The 24273-nt window shown below is 45.8% G+C and overlaps 1 protein-coding gene across 1 annotated transcript; it reads right to left on the bottom strand.

The window, feature by feature from the left end:
• Window positions 1-303: 303 nt before the first annotated feature.
• On the bottom strand, window positions 304-22746 carry LOC130485826 (sodium/hydrogen exchanger 2-like). Its single transcript, XM_056858972.1, has 10 exons — window positions 22500-22746; window positions 16324-16787; window positions 13146-13396; window positions 10705-10922; window positions 9816-10012; window positions 6026-6115; window positions 5422-5492; window positions 3690-3854; window positions 2048-2159; window positions 304-486 (listed from the first exon to the last, which is right to left on the bottom strand). The coding sequence occupies exons 1-10, from the start codon at window positions 22744-22746 to the stop codon at window positions 304-306; spliced, it is 1998 nt and encodes a 665-aa protein (XP_056714950.1).
• Between the last annotated feature and the right edge of the window lie 1527 nt (window positions 22747-24273).

Here is a 24273-nt window from a genome sequence, read left to right as displayed (position 1 = left end):
CGGGTCATTCCTGACCCATGGGATGATGTCCCATCCCGACGTTTCCTAGGCAGACTTTGTTTGCAGGGTGGTTTGCCAGTGCCTTCCCCAGTCGTCTTCCCTTTACCCCCAGCAAGCTGGGTCCTCATTTTACCGACCTCGGAAGGATGGAAGGCTGAGTCAACCTTGAGCCGGATACCTGAAACCGACTTCCACTGGGATCGAACTCAGGTCATGAGCAGAACTTGGACTGCAGTACTGCAGTTTACCACTCTGTGCCACGGGACTCCGTATAGCCTGGCATAAAAGCGGACTTTCCACACTCTAAATCCGAAAGCTCCTCTGGGCCCACCCATCCTCTGGACTTTGTACCTCCTTGCTCAAATGATCGGAGTCACTACTGGTCATGTGGATCTGCCAGCTCTTATGTCTGAGGATCAAGAGCTCCTTGGCTTGCTCGGCTGGTTCCGTTTCTCCTGGAAGAGTATGCCTGTTGTACGCTGGCACCTATGCAAGCAAAAACAGAACAGATGTTAACTATCTTTTGTACACAACAGGTTCGATTCATCGATCTGTTAACAGCAAGCAGCACCCCCACATGGAATAGAGTCCCACCTAGGGTTGCCAGCCTCCAGGTACTAGCTGGAGATCTCCCGCTATTACAACTGATCTCCAGCTGATAGAGATCAGTTCACCTGGAGAAAATGGCCGCTTTGGCAATTGGACTCTTTGGCATTGAAGTCCCTCTCCAGGTATTTCCCAACCCGGGGCTGGCAACCCTAGTCCCACCTCCCCAGTGCCCTCTTCACATGCAGTTAAGTTGAATTAAACAGTGTGGGGGGGGGGAGAAGGCCCTATAATATCTGTGGTATTGATACTGATGTAGTGTTGCAACGATAGTTTAAACAGGTTCTCTGAATCCCCAGCTTTCATTTTAATAAAGCCTCTAGCCCCTTTCCTTGCAGAGATATAAGAAAAAAGGTGGTGACTGGAGATCTACCGCTATTACGACTGATCTCCAGGTGACAGAGATCAGTTCCCCTGGAGAAAAATGGCCATTTTGGAAGGTGGACTCTGTGGCATTATACCGCATTGAAGGCCCTCCTCCCATCCCCAAACCTCACATGCTCCACCTCAAAAATCTCCAGGTATTTCCCAACCTGGAGCTGGCAACCCTAGTCCCATGTCCCCAGTGCCCCCTTCACACACAGTTAAGTTGAAGCAGTGGGGTGGGGAGAGAGACAAGGCCCTAGAATATCTGTGGTGTACAGCCTGACTTAGGACCAAGTGTAGCATCCAGGTCACTTTTCCAGACACCTGGCAATTCTGAATTCATATTATATTTTCATCCAATATTTCTGCTTGAAATTGGTTCCCAAAGCTGCTCTCAGAAATCCAATAAGAACATTCTCAAGAAGGGGAGTCTCAACTGGCTGCTTCCTGTCCTCCTTCTGATGGCCCAGCCCATGAAAGTTGAAGATTGGAGGGACGAGAACTCTCAGATCAGGTGGAGGAGCATCCAGGCACTGTGTGTTGAGGTAGGGTTGCCAACTCCAGGTCAGGAAATTCCTGGAGATTTGGGGGTGGAACCTGTGGAAGGCAGGGTTTGGGGAGAGGAGGGACCTCAGCAGGGTATAATGCCACACAGTCCACCCTCCAAAGTAGTCATTTTCTTCAGGGGAACTGATCTCATTTGTCTGGAGATCACTTGTAATTCCAGGAGATCTCCAGGCCTAGGGTTGCCAACCTCCAGGTACTAGCTGGACATCTCCTGCTATTACAACTGATCTCCAGCCAATAGAGATCAGTTCACCTGGAGAAAATGGCCGCTTTGGCAATTGAACTCTATGGCATTAAAGTCCCTCCCCTCCCCAAACCCCGCCCTCCTCAAGCTCAACCCAAAAACCTCCTGCCGGTGGCAAAGAGGGACCTGGCAACCCTATCCAGGCCCCACCAGTAGGTTGGCAACCCTATGGCAATTCTACCCTTTACTACATAAAGTTGCGTTGAAACCAGATGGCTAACATTTTACCATATGGTCCACTCATTAGACGGAAGAAAATCTTACTGTTCTCCTTGTTTTGTACAGGTTCCTTTCCAAAATCTTTTGGATGTCATCCACTCCATCTAGATTGAGACTGTCCAAGTCGTTGCCAGTTGCAGAAGGTTTGTCGTTGGTGCTACCGGGGGAGAAGGGATAGAAGACACAGAAGTTTCTTTTTAAGGCCTTGCATGAGACAGAAAGGTCTTGGTCATCATTAGTAATCTTTTGACTATCGTCTGGACATTGAACTTCAAATGGACACCAAAGCAATTGTCTTGAAGAAAGAGGTCAAAAAAATCATGTCCCTTGGGGTACATGCAAATTTATTTTGTCCCACGGTGGCCTCTTGGCCAAACAGACTTGGCAGGTTTTTGAGTGAGCTCGCATTATTCTCTGTTCATGCCGAATGGCTCAACATGCACAACCAATGGGGAAGCAATGACTATGTTTCCGGCTTGAGTAAGATGCAGAGTACACTTATGCAGCTGCTATATGGCAGAAGATGTTAACACTATAGCAGAGTAAGGTAAACGGGAGTGAAGGAGAGAGGTATCCTTGATGCTGTGAACATGCTGCTTTGATTGGAAAGTCCCGGTTTCTGACATGAGTTCTTCCCACTCAGGAAGAACTATCCCTTTTCTTTTTCTCCAGCTATTCCAATGAAATTCGATAGAATTATTAAAATTGATGCCCATCTTTGTGTCAATTGTATTTAACTGGTGTAAAATAAAATGAGCAAACCACAAACAGCAGCAACAGAAATGACATTAAAACAGAAAGAAACGGAAATGGAAGAGTATGAAAATGGGAGATCCCAATTTGTGAGCTGGTTCCGAACTCAATTTTCCGCTAATGGAAGGAGACGTGTAATTTCCGCCAATTCCCTTTTCCTGCAGCAGACCTCCCCCAATTTGTACCTCATGCCGTTCCTGAGGGGCCTCCTCTCCCCCAGAAGTGGCACTTCAGGCAGATCAATGAACTGGAGGAGGATGCAGGAAAGTTCAACCGGGTTGGTTTCCCCACTCCTACCCATGAAGCCAGCTGGGTGACCTTGGGCTAGTCACAGTTCTCTTAGAGCTCTCTCAGCCCCACCTACCTCCCAGGGTGCCTGTTGTGGGGAGGGGAAGGGAAGGTGATTGTGAGCCGGTTTTATTCTTCCTTAAGTGGAAGAGAAAGTCAGCATATAAAAGCTAATTCTTCTTCTTCTTCTTTTCGGGAATTGCCTATATGGCTTCGGGCAGATTCCCAGGTTTTAGTATTCGGCCAAAAATAAACCCGAATATTGCCAAAACGGCTAATTTCAGGATTATTTTCATTTGGAGTTTACCAACATGCATAGCCCTAGCTGGAAGGGCTGAGCTTGACTCTCATGTCTGCTGTGAGCTCTCTAGCTGGTTTCACGTATGCCGTGCTCTCTTTCAGGCTCTGGTCTGCAATATGGGGATAACAGTACTAACCTACCTTGCAGGGTTATGGTAAGGATTCCATCAAAATATAAGGTATGGAAGGACTCTGAACGTTGAAAAAGCATTGAATGCTGCTATGATTATTAAAAGAGATTCTGGACGTGAGGCCTCCTTCCCTTTAAGCCCTGCTTCCAGTCCTCTCTAAGCAGTTGATGCAGAACACAATACAATATATATATATATATATATACCCCACTTACAGCAACGAGGAATGGGTCGGCCCATAAATGAGCTGTCCAGCTTCAGCTAACTCAATGGCATGCTTCCTCTCCAGTTTCTCGTACAAGAGCACAATGCTTGATTTGGGTTGCATGTATTCCCGCAGCAAAAACTTCTGGAGGTATTTGCTATTTAAATATTCAAGTCTGTTCAGGAAATCAAAGAGAATTAGACTATACCAGCCTGGGGCTAGCAAGGAATCACAGAAGGGGGAAACAATTTGGACAGCCTAAGAACATAAGAAGATTCCTGCTAGATCATTGGGTAAAGCATCTTATTACACAAAGTGGCCAACCTACTGGTCTGGAGGGTCAACAAACATGGAATAGGAGCCATGGCCTCCCTCGATGTTGCCTCCTAGTGATGGTAATGAGGTTTGCTGTCTCTGGCCATGGAGGTTCCCTTTTTGTCATCATGGCTAACAACTGTATTTGGAACACCATGTTGGCCACCCTTATCTTGACAGCTAATTGGAGAGGGAAATAATTTCTCTCATTTAAATGGAGGGGGGAGGCAGGGCAATATGAGTTTTCAAATGTACATGCACAGCCTAACCCTATGCAAGTTTCCTTAGAAATGAGCCCCATTGATTTTCATAGGGGCTTCTGCAAAATAAGTATACATAGGATTGCAGCCCCGGTATTTGAGTTTTTAAAAAATGTTTTTCACATAAATATTGAGAATATTACCACTGAGGTACATTCATATCTACAGAACCAAGGCCCACACTGAAAAGGAGTTGGATACCTGAATAAAACATCCAGTGACAAGTCCAAAAATGTTATGTAATCACAGCGTGATAGAAACTCAACAACTGTAGCCATCCAGTTTGGGGTTTGAGAAATAAGCTTTGTAGACTTTTTGAAAAGTGACCTCTTTCTGGATCCATTATTTTGATCCTTTTTACAGGGAGGGAGTTCAGCTCTTTAGTAAAAATGTTCCTCTTCTATGCACAAAAGGTCCCAGGTTTGTTCCCTAATATCACCAGTGAAAGGATCTCAGATAGCAGGTGTTCAGAAAGACTCTCTTTGCTTGAGAACATGGAAAGCAGCTACCAGTTAGAGGAGACAATACTGAGATAGATAGGCCAAGGGTCATGTTGGGTATGAGGCAGCCTTGAGATATTTTATTTTTATTTATTTATTAAAACCTTTATATCCTGCCTTTCCTCGTGGTTCAAGGTGGATGGGTTGCTGCTTAGCAGTAGGACAACTGCTTTGAATGGAGAAGGAGGAAGAACACCTGATTTGAATGCTGAAGGTCCCAGGTTCAATCCCTGACATCGCCAGTGAAAGGATCTCAGGTAGCAGGAGCTGAGAAAGACCCTCCTTTGCCTGAGACCCCAGAGATTAGCCACTGCTAGTCCAAGTAGAGTGGGGAAAGTAGATTGAGTGATCTTGTGTAAAGCAACTCTACATGTTCCTGAATGGGCCACTACGAACAATACAGACTATGCGTCAGAGGGCTTTCTTCACCTAAGAATGGTGACAATCTTCTTTCATTTAGCTTCCAAACAATCCGGTCCTACCCTTTTGTGTTTAACGAAAATGAAAAGAAAGGGGAAAGCTTTTTTGTATGCAACAGTTATCTGCTTTGTGACACAAAGATGAATGGTACCGAGCTGTCCCTGGTGAGAAACAGAAATCCCACTCCCGGGTGTCATTTCCCCTCCCTCTACACATGTAAAGTCTTGTATTTTTGGCAAATCCTTACTTGTCTTTCCAGTAATACTGTCCCCAGTGTCCTGATATATCTTCTATGCCAGCCAACAGATGATCCAAGAACTAAACAGAGAGAGAGAATTTTGCTTTAAACAGATGCATTGCTATTGCAGAAAGGATGAACTCAGAAGGATAGCATCAGAAGCCCACCATTGAAATAACAGCACATTTTGGGCTGAGGTGCACCTCAACTGCCATTTTCAGTGGTAGTAATATCTAGGGCTGCTTCCACATGGGGATTTTGCACAAGGCTCCCGACTTAAATGTTAATACACCGGCAGGAGGTTTTTGGGGCAGAACCTGAGGAGAGGGGGTTTTGGAGAGGGGAGGGTCTTCAATGCCATAAAGTCAAATTGCCAAAACAGCTGTTTTCTCCAGGTGAACTGATCTCTATTGGCTGGAGATCAGTTGTAATAGCAAGAGATCTCCAGCTAGTACCTGGAGGTTGGCAACCCTACCCTAGATGCATGGATCAATATCTAGGGGCCAGCAAAAAAAGATTCTCCCACACCTATTCCAAGGAGGTCATCTAGAGTTTTACACTTCTAATATTTATAGGCCTTTTTCCTATGCCCCTTCATTGTATGAGCACTTACACGGATATGAATTTGTTCTCCCACAGTGGGGGCACTTTCTTGTTGTCTGGTGACAGCTAACAAGTCAACAAGAGGACGAATAGTTATTCCCTGTGGTGCAAGAGGGGAAAAAATGAAAGAAATCACTGCAAAGAATGTACACGTTTCATTCAAAACGCAAATTAATTGCAAGGTTAACTACTCTGTTTGCATCTTGAATTTTCCCCATGCAAGGAAATCATCAAGATCAACAGAAAACAAAACACCAAAACTGAGGAGAACCAAACAAGACGAACGGGTCAACGCAGAAGCAGAAGGATTTAAAAATAGAACAAGCTGACCTTGTGTTGGTTTGGGGTACAAAATTAGCTCTGGACTGTCAAAAGAAAGAGAAAGACCTAAGGTGCATTGCAAAGCGGTGGGTTTTTTAAAAAACTGCTTCTCCATTTCATGTATTAGATTGTTATTCCTTCCTCCAAGGAGCTCAGGGCCTCCTGGTGGACCTCTATTTTCCCCTCACAACAACCTTGTAAGGTAGGTTAGGCTAAGAAGAGGTGACTGAATGAGATGATCCCGTAAGCAGAGTGAGGATTTCATCAGAGGTCCCGGATTCTAATCAGACCCTCTAACTACACCACCATTCTGGCTCTAGTGTTATTATTTTAAGAATAACACCTATTTATTTGATACATTTCCTGTCATACAAAGTAAAACCATAGCTATATACAGCACAGAACTTTATTTATTTATTTATTTATTTGTTTATTTCACTTATACCCTGCCTTTATTTATTTATTTCACTTATACCCAGATTCTAGTCTGACTCTCTTGACTACTATATACCTGTCGAGCTCTCGATATGTAACAAAATCAGAAATTCAGTAGTCGGCCAAAAAAAAACACCCTCAAGATAGGCCTATTATCTGCTTTGAAAAGCAGTCCCAAATAAATATACTGCGCTGCACTTTTGAAAAGCCACAGTGGAGGAATTGGGTGTGACCTCCACAGGAATACATGAAGCTGCCTTATACTGAATCAGACCATCGGTCCATCCAGCCTAGTCTTGTCTACTCTGGCCGGCAGCAGCTCTCCAGGGTCTCAAACTGAAGCCTTTCACATCACCTACCACCTGATGCTTTTAGATGGAGATGCCAGGGATTGAACCTGGGACATTCTGCATGCCAAGCAGATGCTCTACCACCGAGCCACGGTCACTCATGGCAGAACGGCAGAGCCACTGCAGTAAAGGCCCTGCTCATAGCTGTTAACAATTGCACTTCATGTAATGAGGATAAATTAAGCAGTGCCTGATCAAACAAACATATCAAGCACAAGGCAGCATAGAGAAAGAAGAAGAGTTGGTTTTTATATGCTGATTTTCTCTGCATTTTAAGGAGAATCAAACTGGCTTACAATTGCCTTGCCTTCCTCTCCCCACAACAGACACTTTGTGATGTAGATGGGGCTGAGAGAGGTCTGAGAGAACAGTGACTAGCCCAAGGTCACCCAGCAGGCTTCATGCGGAGGAATGGGGAATCAAACCCAGTTCTCCAGATCAGAGTCCGCCACTTGAGGAGGAGTGGGGAATTAAACCCAGTTCTCCAGATTAGAGTCCACCGCTCTTAACCACTCCACCATGCTGGCTCTTCCTAAGCTATGTTGGACCCAAGCCATTAGAGGCTTTTGAGATATGTGTTAGCATTTTGAACTGGACCTAGAGGCTCCCAGAAAATCATGACAGTTGTTAAAACTGGCTGGATACATTTTTTTCCTCCCCACGTTCATCTGGAGTTTAGCCGTGGGATCTTCAAGAGCAGGTCTGCACAAAGACCCTTGCGGTCCTCGGTCCTCAAGGTTGTTAATGCATAGATAAGCATGACAAGATCTCTCTGCACAAGAAAAGATGTCATTGCCACAACCTCATAAGGCAGGATCTAGAAAAATGCTCCAGGGTCCAACTGGCTCAATATACCTACCACAAATTCCTAAAAACACTTGCTGGGTGACAGAAAAGGTATCAGTGGATGCCTGATCTACACTATTATTGGGGAGGGGACTATTTTCTCTGGCAACTGCCAGACACATATCATACACCAGGGCTACTAAAACCTTTTCAAGCCCTTAACCACACTGTAATTCAGATCTGGGAGAACCAGCATGAAATCCCTGCTCTCCCTTGTAAGTTTGCTGGGTGACCTTGAGTTAGTCACACATTCTTTGCGTAACCTACCCCAGAGTTGTTGTGAGGATAAAATGGAGGATGGAGAGAACAACATTGTAAGCCCCTTTGGGTTCCCATTTGGAAGAAAATCAGGCTATAAATATCTAAAAAAAATCATCATTGTCTCAAGTGGAAGCGTATGGAATTTCATTGCTATCACAGATTCAGCTCCTTTTAACCACCAGATGGCACACGAATGCAAAGAAACAGTATGTTTCATGCCTTCTTTCTTCAAAGCGCATCCTGAAATCCACAAATATGATCACCACTGGCAACCTGAAATCTATTTCTGGCAACCAGTCTTGAAAGCCTCCCGTATATTTCATCACAGGATCAGGTTTTCTTACTTTGCTGGCAAAACAAAGAAACAGAAAGTGCCGCTTTCAAACTGAGATGACGTATAGCACATTAAGCCATTTAGGAACTTTAGTAAATGAGCACCTGATGAAACCACCTATAAACGTTTTCTTTAGCACCCCTTGAAGAATGCTTCTTTGCTTGTGAGCCTGCAGACTGGTGCTGAACCCCCCACTTTTTTGCTCCACTTTTTACCTCCACTCCACCCATACTGTGAAGGTTCCCCCACCACCACCACTTAGGGTTGCCAGGTCCAGCCTGGCATCCAGTGGGAGACTGGAGGAGTCGGGACATGGTGGGCAGCCATCAGTGGTAGCGTGACATCACTTCCAGGAAAGCCCAGTAGTGATGCCATGCCTCTCTAGAAACCGCCAGAAACGCTATGGTTTTACTCTACAGAAGTCACATCATACCATCGACCCGACAGCTGTTTCTTAATTTTATTTTTTTTCTCCTGCCACTGCTCTGAGCAGCAGCAAGAAAGGGGAGCTGGAGGCAGAGGATCCCCTGCCCTGACCATGGGGCTGGTAACCCTGCACCCCGTAGCCCCACAGCAGCGGCAAGTGTTTCTCACCTAAGGCTGGCTCACCCGCCAAGCAACCCATGTCGCCTTTTGGACACCACAATCAGCAGAGAACAGCAACCTGGTAGGAGCTGATGGGCCCGGTCTGTGCCTGCTGTCCCATCCCAGATCTAGGGTTGGATCCAGACTACATTTTCCACTCATGGAAAATGTCAGCAAAATACCTTGACACCTCCTGGTTTCCATCAGATCTCCAGTTCTCCAGCCACTGTTTCTCACCAAATGTGACTCTGGGAGTTAATTTTCAACTAATAGGAGATTTGTGGTATTTATGGGTATGGTTGTTGTTTTTTTACAGAGATTCATTCTGTAGCTCATGGATGGGATGGAGTATAAGGAGGCAAATCTGTAACATCTGCACCTTTTCCAAAAACTGGGTGTACTTCTACTTCACAAAGTCTGCACATTGGGTTGTCTCAAGGGGATCTCTTGGGGATCTCTTGGGGATCTCAAGGGGATCTCTTGAAGCATCCAAAATGGCTATGCTGGGAATCACGGGACCCGCATGGATGAAAGCCATGGGCGATGAGGGATTTAGTCTTGAAGGGAACTCAGTGAGATTGAGTGAAAAAGCTGGCTGGATTCAACCCTTTTAAAAAAATAATAAAACTTCTATCCAAAGGAGGCAAACAATGATCACCTGGGTTTACCTGTATGAACACTGTGAAGAGGATGACCACGGTCGTGGCCGCAATAAAGAGCTTCTTTCTTGGCAAGTTTGGGAGCAGGAAAACCAGTGAGAAGCAGATGGCACCTCTAAGTCCCCCATAGGCAATAATGAACTGGTCCTTCGAGGTCACAGTATTCACGTGTGATCTGTTTATGATGAAAGTCAGCACAAGAACTCCTAAAAGAAATGAAGGGGAGTGGCAAATCATGGGGAATGAAGAGAAATTAAATCAGAAGGTTTAAAGACAAAATAACCCCCACCGTGGAATGCTCTCCTATATAGGAATATTCATTTACTATTTATTGTTATCACATCACATCAAAAACCTAACCTAGTGCATCGTCTGGTTATGTCCTCATGAAACAGATGGGATAATACTTTAATGAAAAACCTGGGTAAATGAGATTGTTTTAGCCTGGAGCCTAAAAAGGGGGGGTGAACCTCAAGAGGGAGTGCATTCAAAAGATGGGGTGCTACCACCAAGAAACCCTGTCCTAGGGTTGGTGTCACTTCTGAACACTCAACAGCAGCCCCATTTATTGACCTGCATTAACACAGGTAAAAAGAGACCTAGAGGTAGCCCTGAGACTATAAATCTTTTTTTCCCCCAAGAAAGGATGCAGCTGTTGTATCAGGCAAACTGGGCATGCTCCCTCATGACCCAAATGCTAGTCATTCAATAATGCATTCTACGAATGTGTGCCATTGCCAGTGTAACCCATCTCACAATAGAAAATAGTGTTTCTAAAAAGCACAATAACATAATTAGAATCTGCATTATGCAGGTCTGCTGGCCTTCAGCTTGGAAGGTGACCTATTTTGTTGTTGCACATCGCCCAAAGGAGATCTTTTTTTTTAGTTCTCAGTACCTAGCGCCCTCCAAAGGAGGCAGAAAATGACAGTGAAGCAAATGTACGGCCAGCTCCATTCATGGTTGTCGCCGATGGTGGAGACGCCAAGGAAGATAAAGATGAGGGTGTCGCTGACGCTACTCCACATTTTCATGAAGTATTTAATGGTTGTGTGGGACTTCAGAGAGATGTTGGCCTCCACATAACGCTTCATGCCCATTGCACATGCAATGATTCTGAAAAGAGAAAATAAGGTCCCACAGTGCAGTACTTTGGGATTTGGGTTTCTTGAAAATAACACAGGAAGATGTTAGGCAAAATTACATTTAGGCTGAATCCTCAGTTACGACAATGTGAGCATCACATCTGAGCACAAGAGAGTTACAGCCCATTCCTAAAGGGGGAGTAGATCCACAGTGTCTAGGAGCAGCGGAGCCACATGACCTCCTCCGAGGCTTCTCCTCCGCCACTGCTTGGGGGAAGTGGGTTCCCAGGGCAAAAGGGGTTAGGAAGCTGCCCAAAGGAATGCCCCGGGAATGCCTCCCCCACACTGGCATGGCCGTTCTCTTCTGGGATTTAGTTCCCGGAGTGGCTGCGCTGGTGGAGGGGGGGAGGCAACGGAGCCCTGTGACTCCTGGACGCTGGCATGTTTACCCCTGCGCCGGCATGTTTGCCATTTTATCCCATGACAAAGGGGCACCTACGCCAGCGTGGGGTCACACTGGCTCCTAAAGAGATTTGCCCCCCCACACACACACAGGAGTGCAGCCAAATTAACAGAATTCCTACATGGAAATTATATGGAAGAATTCAAAAAAACTTGGGCAAAGGCCATCACATATTGGGATAAACTGGCAAAAATAGGTGTTACTATTTTAGTTAGTGAGTTATAGAAACAAGTTTATTAACTTTTCTATTATTATTATCAATAACTTTCAAAACTGTTTAGACACTTCTGCGGAAGTCAGGTGATGGGTCACTTTTTAAGGTGGGTGGAGGGTCAAAAGAGTATTTTTGCTTTGTTGAATTTTGTTGAAGTTTATAACTTTGTATAATTATAATTGATACTCCTTTGTATTTTTTATGTATTTTTGTTATTATTGTATTTGTTTGTTTTGTTTCATATTATAAAAATTAAAAAAATATTTAAAAAAGAGATTTGCCCCCCCCCCCAGGAGTGCAGCCTTAGAAACTCAGTCGGGATTTTGATTTCAGTGTCTGACCAAGTTATTCAAGACACTGGAGTTCCATAACTAACCCTCCACATGTGTAACTGGACCCTTAAAAATGGCTCGAGGCATCCCATAATCTTGTGACGTTGTTCCTGGCCACATTGTCATAAATTAAGTCACAGCATTGCAGGGTGCTCTAGGATTTCCCTGAAACTCTATGGTTAGAGTGAAGGTCTCCAACCTCTTTTGAGTCTTTGCAAATCTGACACAGGCTGGTGGGCACAATCAGACAATGGCTGCCGCAGAGGAAGCACAGCCAACCACAAAATGTCAGGGAGTAAGGATATGCGTAACTCATGGTAACTTCAATATTTCAGGAAGAAACCTTGCTTAACAGAATGCCTTTTAAAATGAGCATATTGTCAAAAAACACTTTCTTGTTTATGCATAGCTTGCACAGCCACACAGTGAACATCCTTGTGCTGGGGTGGCAAAAACTGTTGAGGCCATTTTTAAAAAATCTGCCCACACAATCAGATCTCCAACAGCTCAACAGAAGCTCTGTTATGCAAAAGCACCACCTGGCCCTGCTCACATTCTCAAAATACTTGGCAGGCACCAGGAAAGGTGACGGTAGGCACCATCGGTACCACGTTGGGGACCCCTGCCGTAGAGTTTCAAGGGATCCTAGAGAATCTCACAATCTGGTGACATCCCTTCCAGTTACGCAGCTAGAAATGATGTCGTGATATTGCAGGACACTGTTCCAGCCCCCGCATTTCTCCCCACCGCTTGCTGGAGCAAGAGTGGACAACTGGGGTGGGGGGGCTATGACATTCCTGGGCATTAAGCATGGAAGCACAGACTGGAATCACCGGATATGCATTGGATGGATGGATCACAAATCTCCTGCAATCAATTGTCCTTTGGCCCACACAGACTAACTGGTCCTTAGCAACTCACGACTAAAAATGAGCAATCTTACGAAAGGCAAAAAGTCTTGCATCTCTAAATCCTATTTCTTTGTCTTTCCAAGGCTCACATTATTATTTGATAGTGATTGTACTTGAACCAATGTATGTCCTCATTTCTGCCTAATTATACAGATGTAAGGAATGTGATTTTTTTGGTCCCGGAGCTAATTTTCCAAAGCTTTTATACTTTCAGTTTGCCTCAGTAAACAGCATTTTTTGGTCTCCTTCATAATCTTAACAACAGTGCAGATGCCTTCTCAGTGCTTGTGGCTTAGGCCCAGATCTGTTGAGCATGATGCTCCAAGTTACTTACGCCACGATACCCGAGAGATGGAACATTTCAGCTGTGAGGTAAGACAGGTAGCTGTAGAGGAAGACGAACAGGGGCTCGATCACGCGGATGTTATTGGTGAAGCGAGTGGTGAAGGCGGCTATCGTGCCGAAGAGGAGGCCAACCAAGACCCCCCCTATCCCGACTACAAAAAATTTCCCAATTCCTGCAAACACATCCGCCGTTTTGATTGACGGCATTTCAGCATACGATCGAAACAGCTTGTACAAGACCTGGAACGCAAACAGCAAGGAAAATGGTTTCAGGCCAGGAAAGAAGTTAGGGTTGCCAACCTCCAGGTGGCGCCTGGGGATCTCCTGAGATTACAACTGATCTCCAGATGACAGAGACCTGTTCCCCTGGTGAAAATGGCTGCTTTAGAAGGTGGACTCCACTGAGGGTTTTTCCTTTCCCAGACCCCACCTTTCCTAGGCTCCACTCTTACATCTCCAGTCCACCCTCCAAAGCTGCCAATTCCTCCAGGATAACTGATATCTGTAGTCTGGAGAGAAGATATGATTTCCAGAGATCTCCAGGCCTCACCTGGAGGTTGGCAACCCTGTCATTATGAGGCATAACCCCCCCCCAAATCTGTGGCCAACTGGGCTTCTCTTTTGTATATTAGTCTTATTCATGCCGTTTATCAATGAGTTAACAGCCAGTACGGTATAGCAACTAAGAGAATAATAGGCAAACTACACAATTTAAATCTCGCCACAGTCTCGCTGGGTGGTCATACCCCTCCCCCCCCCCACAATACAAAGAATGTACTACCCAGCCTCACACAGCTGGTCTAAGGATAACTGAAATAGTCTATGTGAAGCACTTTGAACATCTCCAAGAATGCTACACACATACCAAGTCAATGTGGGCTAGTACTTAGTCTAGGTCTTAGTCTGGGATTTGAAACCCAAATTCAAAACCTCACCTGGCCATAAAGCTTACTGAATGGCCCTGGCCTAGTTACTCACTCTCAGCCTCACCTACGGCACAAGATCGTTATAAGGATCAGAAAACTTTGCCTGCTTCCCTGAACTCCTTGTTGACACATTTAAAAAACTGATGTGTTTTATGTGCCACCAAGTCGCTTCCGACTTATGGCAACCCTATGAATTAATGAGCCTTGACTTGGATAGCCCAGGCTAGCCTGATCTTGTCAGATCTCAGAAGCTAAGCAGGGTCGACCCTGACAAGTATTTGGATGGGAGACCTCCAAGTCAGACCAGGATCGTGACACAGAGACAGGCAATGGCAAACCACCTCTCAATGCCTCTTGCCTTGAAAGTCCCATCGGGGTCACCACAAGTCAGGTATGACTTCAGGGCAAAAAAAAAAAAAAGGATTAATGTCTCCAAAACATTATATATTAACAGCCTTGCTCAGGTCTTGCAAACTGAAGGCTGCTGCTTCCTTGATTGAGTAAATCCATCTCATGTTGGGTGTTCCTCTTTTCCTGCTGCCTTCAACTTTTTCTAGCACTATTGTCTTTTCCGGTGAGTCTTGTCTTCTCATCATGTGACCAAAGTATGATAGCCTCGGTTTGGTCATTTTAACTTCTAGGGAGAGTTCAGGCTTGATTTGATCTAGAACCCACTTATTTTTCTTTGTGACTGTCCATGGTATCCATAAAACTGATAGCTTGATATTAATTTATAACAGGCAGTCAATGAAGAAAACTGATAGGAAGAAAGTAGATTCCTTTGAAATGTGGTGTTGGAGGAGAGTGTTATGGATACCCTGGACTGCCACAAAAACAAATCAGTGGGTTATAGATCAAATGAAGCCTGAACTGACCCTAGAAACTAAAATGACTAAACTGAGGCTATAGTACTTTGGTCGCATTATGAGAAGGCAAGAGTCACTGGAAAAGACAATTATGCTGGGAAAAGTGGAAGGCAGCAGGAAAAGAGGAAGACCCAACAAGAGATAGATTGACTCTAAAAGGAAGCCAGGGCCTTCAGTTTGCAAGACCTGATAAAGGCTGTTAACAATAGGATGTTTGGGATGACATTGATTCATAGGTCGCCATGAGTCGGAAGTGACTTGACGGCACTTAACATACACACAGACATTTCCCCCCTTTAATACATCTCCATGTCATGTTCAATTTCTACATATTGTGTAGCTATTAAGATTTTAGGTGCCCAGCCAGGGGGGAAAGGGGAATATGCCTTGTTAGAGAAGCATACCTCATCCTACATTTATTGTTATATCACAGTCATATCCTACTGTTCCCCTTGTGTGATTCACACAGCTTTACTCTATTGTTTTCTCACAACAACCCAGAAAAATAAGGTAAGTTGCATGGGGGAGGGGGGTGAAGCCAGACCTTAGAAAAGGTGAAGTAAGTCCATCTTGCTCTGAGGTTTACAGGGCAGATGTTAGTGTGGCCATCCCACCAGGCCACTATGCTTCAGATGAGTCAGTGACATCACTGAAGTTAGCCAAGTAGCACCTACTGCAGGGAGATGTCCCTTCATCTGTGGGTTGAGCTAAGCTACCTATGGGATCCAAGACTGCCCTAAGTTATAGAAAAGAGTCTTTAAGGTGCTACTGGATTCTTGCTCTTTTCTACTGTAATTGACAGACTGACATGTCTACCCATCGTGATCGATCTCCATGGAAGGCACAACATTCTGCCCTAAGTTATGTGTGTGTTATGTGCCGTCAAATCGCTACTGACTTATGGCAACCCTATGAATTAATAACCTCCAAAATATCCTATCGTTAACTGAATAGCCTTGAATAGCCTGATCTCATCAGAGCTTGGAAGCTATGCAGGGTCGACCACAGTTAGTACTTGTATGGGAAACCACCAAGGAAGACGGGGGTTGCATTGTGGAGGAAGGCAATGGCAAGCCCCATAGGGTGTAACTTCATGGGTCAGCTGCAACTTGACAGCCCTAAGTTATTGTCCAAGATATGTGTTTTGTTTCAACTGTATTTGTTTGTAGTAAGCCACTTATGTTTCCTTTAGTGAGAAAAGTGGAGACTAAATATTTAGGTCCCTTGGTAGAAAGGCAAGGATAAATAAACAGACTGGTAGCTATAAGTGGTAGCTATAAGTGTTAGGAATGGACTTTCTCTGCCTGAGACCTTAGATGTGGTCTGATTCAGTATCCATCAGCATCCTAAATCCAAGCCCTCAAGTCATACTTACAACTGTTACGGCATCATTGAGGAGAGATTCTCCAAAAACCAGAATGTGAAGCTTTTCGTTGACGTGGATCTCTTCAAACACCGACAGCACGGCAACAGGGTCCACGGCAGCAATCAAGCTACTAAACCAGAGATTATGGAGCAACGATATATCACGCAGCTGGAAGGTTTCCACTTGGCATATCCCATACAGCGAGAAGCCAATGCCAAAGACATTCCATATGGTCCCCACCACAGCGTACAAGAGGATCGTCCCGATGTTCTCGAAGAAAGGGCGACTGGGCATGAAATAGCCCGCGTCCAGGACAATAGGCGGCAGGAGGTAGAGGAAGAAAATATCACTGTCCATGACCGGAGGGGACTTGTCGTTTAGACCATAGATGATCCCTCCCATGATGAGGCCCACAAAGATCAATAAGCAGCTTTCGGGTACCACCGAGGGTAGTTTTTCAAACAGATGGAAACCTGCCAAGGCCCAAAGGCAACACAGTTATAAGAGTGCCCTCCTGGATCGGATCAGAAGTCCATCTAATCCAGCATGCTGTTCTACACAGTGGCCAACCGGTTGCCTTGGAGAGCCAACAGGGTATAGAGGCTTCCACTGATGTTGCCTCCTGGTACAGGTATTAAGAATCAGCCCTCCTATTTATTATGATCTTGGAGCATTGTTTAACTTTTCAAAACTTGTGCTAAATTCTTTGTGTGAGAGCCCCGTGGCACAGAGCGGTGAGCTGCAGTACTGCAGTCTAAGCTCTGCTCGCAACCCGAGTTCGATCCCAATGGAAGTCCATTTCAGGTAGCCGGCTCAAGGTTGACTCAGCCTTCCATCCTTCCGAGGTCAGTAAAATGAGCACCCAGCTTGCTGGGGGTAAAGTGTAGAAATGACTGGGGAAGGCACTGGCAAACCACCCTGCAAACAAAGTCTGCCCAGTAAACTTCGGAATGGGACGTCACCCCATGGGTCAGTAATGACCCGGTGCTTGCACAGAGAACTACCTTTACCTTTTTAAGTTCTTTGTATTTAACCTTTTTCTTTTGTTAGGTTAATAGAAAACCACGGAAATGTTTAGACTTAAACGTTAGCATTTTAATGAAACAATTATTGATTGGTGTTTGTGGTATATTGTACTAGTCTGGATTGATAGTTGCTGTTTTGCAGCATCGGGGGGGGGGGGGCTATCTTTTCCTTGAATCACAATTCTGCCTCTGCATGAAGGGAGGGCCTGCTGCTTTAAAAAAAATAACACACACCAGAATAGGGTTGCCATATTTGACTATTTGTACAGTAATCTGATGCTCCTAACTCGTTTTAGATTAGGGTTGCCAGGTCCCCCCGGCCACCAGTGGGGGGATGGGGGTTACGGTTGCCACATCCAGGCCGGGAAACTCTTGGAGATTTTGGGGGGGAGCCTGGAGAGGACAGGGACCTCAGTGGGGTACAATGTCGTACAGTCCACCCTCCAAAGCATCCATTTCCTCCAGGGGAACTGATCTCTGTAGTCTGAAGATGTGCTGTAATTCTGGGAGATCCTCAGGTCCCACCTGGAGGCTGGCCTCCCTACTTTGGGTCCTTGTTAGGGAGAAAAGCAGGGTATAAACATCAAAATAAATAAAGTTTTAGAATCTAAGCAAGTGCCGTTTTCGTTATCATTTATCTGCTTGCCAGGGAAATCTTCATTTGCCGAATGTATATGACTCAGGTTGATGGTAAAGATAGAAGGGCTGATCCAGTGAAATATGTGGCAACCCCATCTGAGCACACCCAAGGTCTTTGGATCCCAGCCTATGTGTCTGAAAAGCTACCAGAATTTACATTTTCATATCTGCTCATTAAATACCGCGAAGGCAATGTGATCAGCTCAGCAGCATCTTTTCAGGGTCTGAGATATTTTAGTGACTTAAAAAAAACTCTGTTGATTGCCTATGTTTCCAACAAGCTTTCAAGGGCTCATAATCAAAGAAAGACTTATTAATTATAAAAGATTCCATTTTGAACACATGCTGATCGCCCATATCTCAAATGAGTGGAAAATGTCAATACAGCCTTCTGAAACCCACCCTTGATACATCTGGCCGAGGCGGACAGCTAATTTGGGCCTCTGAATAATGCATGAGAAACATCTTTGCAGCCTCATTGGCATGATGTGGCTATTTGATGACTCTGGAAGGGAAGACATGGAGGTCGGGGAGGATGACTTTTGAGTGATTAGGGCCCACTGTGCACTTCTTCATAGAGCAGCAGCTCTGTGCTAGGTAATGCTCATATCTACCCACTTGCTCATATCTACTCAAGCTAGGGTTGCCAACATCCAGGTACTAGCTGGAGATCTCCTGCTATTACAACTAATCTCCAGCCTATAGAGATCAGTTCCCCTGGAGAAAATGGCCATTGGACTCTATGGCATTGAAGCCCCTCCCCAAGCCCCGCCCTCTTCAGTCTCCACACCAAAAACTTCCCGCCAGTGGCTAAGAGAGACCTGGCAACCCTAACCCAAGTGTTCCTTTTTACCAGGGTCTTTTGTCTGGTTAAGGATGTGCACCCTTTTTGTTCGTATTTCTTGAAATGCCTTTTAAAAATGTTGTTAAATATGAGCTAGCAGAGATCTTCCGGGCGCAGCTGAATAGGAAACTGATGCATCTTGGCTAACGGCAGCATGGGGCAGAGTCTGCTATTGTAATAAATGCAGCTGTGATCTTAAGCAAGCCTTGGCTAGGTCAATATTGAGAATGGAGAGCCCTGGGTTGCATAGAAATGAGTAAGCATTTTGAACCGGTTGTTGGACAGCTAGGATTTTCTTATGTCATCTTTAACCCAAAGCACAAACGTCATCTTGGCTTTTAAATCAACAATCAGATATTTTTTCACTTGCTTGGGGGATTCATAGGACGTTGGACTTTCTCAGCAGTGGAAGTAGAATGGGTCCTTTCACAATGGCAGCGTTGTTTGCAGTTGTAAACCAACACACAATATTTGCAAAATCCCTAGGATGTCATACAGCCAGCACAGTATACTGGTTAAGAGCAGTGGTTTGGAGCAGTGAACTCTGATCTGGAGAACCGGGTTTGATTCCCCACTTCTCCACAGGAGCGGCGGAGGCTAATCTGATGAACTGGATTTTGTTTCCCCATTCCTCCACATGAAGCCAGCTGGGTGACCTTGGGCTAGGCACAGCTCTGAGCTCTCTCAGCCCCACCTACTTCACAGGGTGTCTGTTGTGGGGAGGCGAAGGGAAGGTGATTGTAAGCCGGTTTGATTCTCCCTTAAGTGGTAGAGAAAGTCGGCATATAAAAACCAACTCTTCTCTTCTTCTTCGGAGCGGTGGACTCTAATCTTGAGAACCAGGTTGGTTTCTTCACCCCTCCACATGAAGCCACCTGGGTGACCTTGGGCTAGTCACAGCTCTCTTAGAGCTCTCTCAGCCCCACCTACCTCACAGGGTGTCTGTTGCATGGAGGAATAGGGAAGGTGATTGTAAACTGGTTTGATTCCTCCTTAAGTGGCAGAGAAAGTCGACATATAAAAACCAACTCTTCTCTTCTTCTTCGGAGTGGTGGACTCTAATCTTGAGAACCAGGTTGGTTTCTTCACTCCTCCACATGAAGCCAGCTGGGTGACTTTGGGCTAGCCCAGGGGTCGGCAAACTCATTAGTCAAAAGAGCCAAATATCAACAGTACAACGATTGAGATTTCTTTAGAGAGCCAAATTTCTTAAACTTAAACTATATAGGTAGGTACACTGTTTATTAACTTAATAAACTGTAATTAAAGTTTTAAATCTTAATTTAACTATAGGTACACTGAATAAAACTTGATATCATACTTAATAGTGATCTTATTTATTGATAAACATTAAATTGTAAGTCCCTGCCATTTCCCCCTCCCCCTCTGGAGTCCTCGTCTGGAGGCCTGGTCTACCGACATAAAAGCCTATTGGTAGACCTGGCCTCCGGCTGAGTCCCATTGGGAGGCCAGGTCTACCCATTGGCTTTCTTGGCAGTAGACCTGGCATCTGGAGGCCCATAGAAGCCAATTGGTAGACCTGGCCTCTGAAGGGGGACTTCCCCCCTCCCTCCTCAGAGTCCAGGTCTACCGCCAACAAAGCCAGTGGGTAGACATGGCCTCCCAATGGGACTCAGCCAGAGGCCAGGTCTACCAAAGGAAGCCCGCCCCCCCCCAACAGCTGATAGGCGGGCAGGGGGGGCAGGAACCGCCAAGCCGCCCGCCCAGCAATCGCACGGCTAGAGGGGAGGGGAGGCTTTAGCCTCCCAACCATTGAGGGCAAGGGAAAGGGGGACCTGGCCATTCTCCACGGCGGGGGGGGAGAGACAGCGCGCCCACTCGCCTGCTCTCTCTCTCTCTCTCTCTCTCTCTCTCTCTCTCTCTCTCTCTCTCTCTCTCTCTCAGGCGTGCCAGCTCCGCAGCCCGGCTGCCGGTGCGAGCAGGCGCGAGAGCAGGGGCTCCGAACCAAGTTCGGAGAGCCGCACTCAATGGGCCAAAGAGCCGCATGGGCTCGGGAGCCGCAGTTTGCAGACCCCTAGTCACAGCTCTCTTAGAGCTCTCTCAGTCCCACCTACCTCACAGGGTATCTGTTGCATGGAGGGGTAGGGAAAGTGATTGTAAACTGGTTTGATTCTTCCTTAAGTGGTAGAGAAAGTCGGCATATAAAAAACAACTCTTCTTCTTCTACTCCTCCCTTAGCGTCCCCAACACCCTAACATGCCAGCTTTTGGCAAGGATTATGGAGAAAATATATGTCAAATGCTCTGAGCATTTAACAAAATACGCTATGTAAACAGTTATTTTTTAGATTATAACCTGCCCTTTGATTCAAAAGATCTTTAAGATGGCCCACATGTAGCAGCTGGGGTTGTCAGCTTCCAGGGTGGAGCTTGAAGTTCTGGAACAACAACCTGATCTCCAGACTACACAGAACAGTCCCCATGGAGGAAATGGCAGCTTCAGAGGACAACCTCTATGGTATACCATAGATTTGTGGTGAAATCTCTCCCCAAATCCCCCTCAACAGGCAACAGCCCCAAATCTCCAGAATGTCTCAGGCCAGAATTCTCAATCCTAGTCAATGGATCCATATTAGTATAACGGCCAACACACACACAATTTAAAGCAGCAGCTGAGATACTATTATATGATTATGTTGGACAATAATTCACATAATATAGGGATACAGCCTAGTTTTGAAAACAGCTTCCAAAATTAAGCCTGGCTCATCTAGAGAGAGAAGAGAGGATATCCAGCCATTCACGTAACAGAATATTTTCTTTAGACCAACCCAGCCATCCAGCCAGAAAGTCCACAAGGACAGAAGAAGGGTGTTCTGGATCAGACCAAAAGTCCCTCACAGTCCAGCTTTCTCCTTCCAATAGAGAAAGATGTCTATAGAAAGCACTGAAACATGGCATGAATTGTCTCCAGCATTTAGTGGTATAATTTATTAGATCATGGAGGTTCCATTTAGCCATTATGGCTTTTATTTAAGCCAGCGTAATGTAGTGGTTAGGAGCGGCGGACTCTAATCTGGAGAATCGGGTTTGAATCCCCAGTCCTCCAAATGAGCGGCAGACTCTAATCTGGTGAACCGGGTTTGATTCCCCACTCCTCCACATGAAGCCTGCTGGGTGACCCTGGGCTAGTCACAGTTCTCTCTGAACTCTCTCAGCCTCACCTATCTCACAAGGTGCCTGTTGTGGGGAGGGGAAGAGAAGGAGATTGTAAACCACTTTGAGACTCCTTAAAGGAAGAGAAAAGTGGGGTATAAAAAATCACCTCTTCGTCTTCTATTGTACAGTTCTTTGCTTTGCAAGTGCTTTAGAAATAATCATAGTAATCATAAACACAATTTTTATTTTTAGACCTATCCTCCGCAAATGTAGGCATTTATTTATTTAAAATATATTGGCCCACCCCTCCATGAAAAATGCTCAAGGTGGTTACAGCTCCCATCCTTCTAAACAAGATCTAAAAAAACTAAAATATAGCCAGAGACAACCGTAAAACCCCGTGAGATAAAAAGAGAAATTAAACAAAGAAGCTGATGAGGACTCATTGCAAATGGAAGGCATATTGCCCCAAGCCACCCTTCAGAAGTTGCACCGTCTACTGGGGTACTTTCCCTGCTCAAAGAGCCCCTGTGCAGAGCGGCAAAGATCGGAGCATACCTATCTTAGCCAAAGAAGCCAGCATGATCCACAAGGTTATTTCAAAGGGAACCTGGACGTGCTGGTAGTCCAGGGAGAAGAAGAGTGGGTGGGCCGCTGACTCGTTCCCCTGGCTCTCCTCCAGGTCGAAATCCTCAAGAGGCTCCAGCATCATCAAGTCCTGGAAAGAAGCCACTACTGGCAGAGCGAGGAGAAGGGAAGCGGCAGGTCCTCCAGCAGCCTGCCTGCCGAGGCTCAGCCTCTCCATCTGCCTGTTGCGGCCGCCTCTCTGCCTGGGGAAGTTTGTGGCTGGCCGCTGCCCGGCTTTTAGCTGCTTCTGCCGTGTCCCTCTGTGTGTGCCAGGAGGCTGTGGTGGCTAATGCACCCTGCCGCCTGCCTGCTCTAAGGGATGCTTTCAATTATGTGAGTGGGTGTACACACACACACACAAAAAAAAAAAGCTACTGCAAGGGATAGAGGATTGACTCCCCACTGGATTTAAAACACATCCCCTATTCAGCCCCAAAACCTGCCTTCTAAATATCCTCAGTCCTAACAATCTAGGCTTTTGTTCCAGGGATTAATTCCCATCATCTGGCACCATTATTCTCATTTTCAGTGAAACATCCTAACCTTAGAGTAGGGTCTTTTATGCACGGCTGTTTCATTCGCCGGCACCCCTCCGATGACTTTTTCCCGTGCCTTCAAAATCAGGATGAAACAGGTCCCTCCAAACAAGTTGAAAAACATGGGGAGAGCGAGGCAACTTCTGACGGTCGGAAACGGCAGGCATAATCAGAACAAAGACCCGAAGTCATCGGAGGGTTTACAACAAGGGAAACAGCAAGAAGAAGAAGAAGAAGAAGAAGAAGAAGAAGAAGAAGAAGAAGAAGAAGAAGAAGAAGAAGAAGAAGAAGAAGAAGAAGAAGAAGAAGAAGAAGAGTTGGTTTTTATATGCCAACTTTCTCTACCACTTAAGGAAGGATCAAACCAGCTTACAATCACCTTCCCTTCCACTCTTCACAACAGACACCCTGTGAGGTAGGTGGGGCTGAGAGAGCTCTGAGAGAACTGTGACTAGCCCAAGGTCATCCAGCTGGCTTCATGTGAAGGAGTGGGGAAACCAACCCAGTTCACCAGATTAGCATCCGCCACTCATGTGGAGGAGTGGGGAATCAAACCCGGTTCTCCAGATTAGAGTCCACTGCTCCAAACCACCACTCTTAACCACTACACCATTCTGGCTCTCTAAAAGACCTGGGAGGCCAGTCAAGGTGGGTGCTCCTTGCCGGCTCCATCTCAAATTCCTCCAAAGTAGTTCAAGTGGTTACAATGCTCCACTTCAGACCCAAATGCTTATTCAAGGTGTTCCGACTGGCCAGTTCACGCCTGTGTGGCCAACAACACCTGGTGACTGCAGCCGCATGGAGGCACAACTTGCCTGGGTGAATGCAGACGCCTTCCAGGATACAATATCAATAGCCCCTTGTATCATTTCAAATGCAATGCTTTCTCGTTCAGACACTGAGCACCAGCCATCAAGGCAGAGCAAATGGATTACCGCAGCAGTGTTGGAAATATCTGCTCATGGCCTGTTCCTATGATACTCTAACAACAACGCATGTCCAAACCGGTTCATAGATCCCATGTTATCATATACATGGTGTATGTTCGGTTGAAAGTAGGGTTGCCAGGTCCCTGTTCACCACCAGTGGGAGGTTTTTGGGGCGGAGCATGAGAAGGGCAGGGTTTGGAGAGGGACTTCAATGCCATAGAGTCCAATGGTCAAAGCGGC

The sequence above is a fragment of the Euleptes europaea genome, chromosome 13 (genome assembly GCF_029931775.1).
Source record: "Euleptes europaea isolate rEulEur1 chromosome 13, rEulEur1.hap1, whole genome shotgun sequence".
Taxonomy (NCBI): domain Eukaryota; kingdom Metazoa; phylum Chordata; class Lepidosauria; order Squamata; family Sphaerodactylidae; genus Euleptes; species Euleptes europaea.
This window is presented reverse-complemented; position numbering and strand designations above follow the sequence as displayed.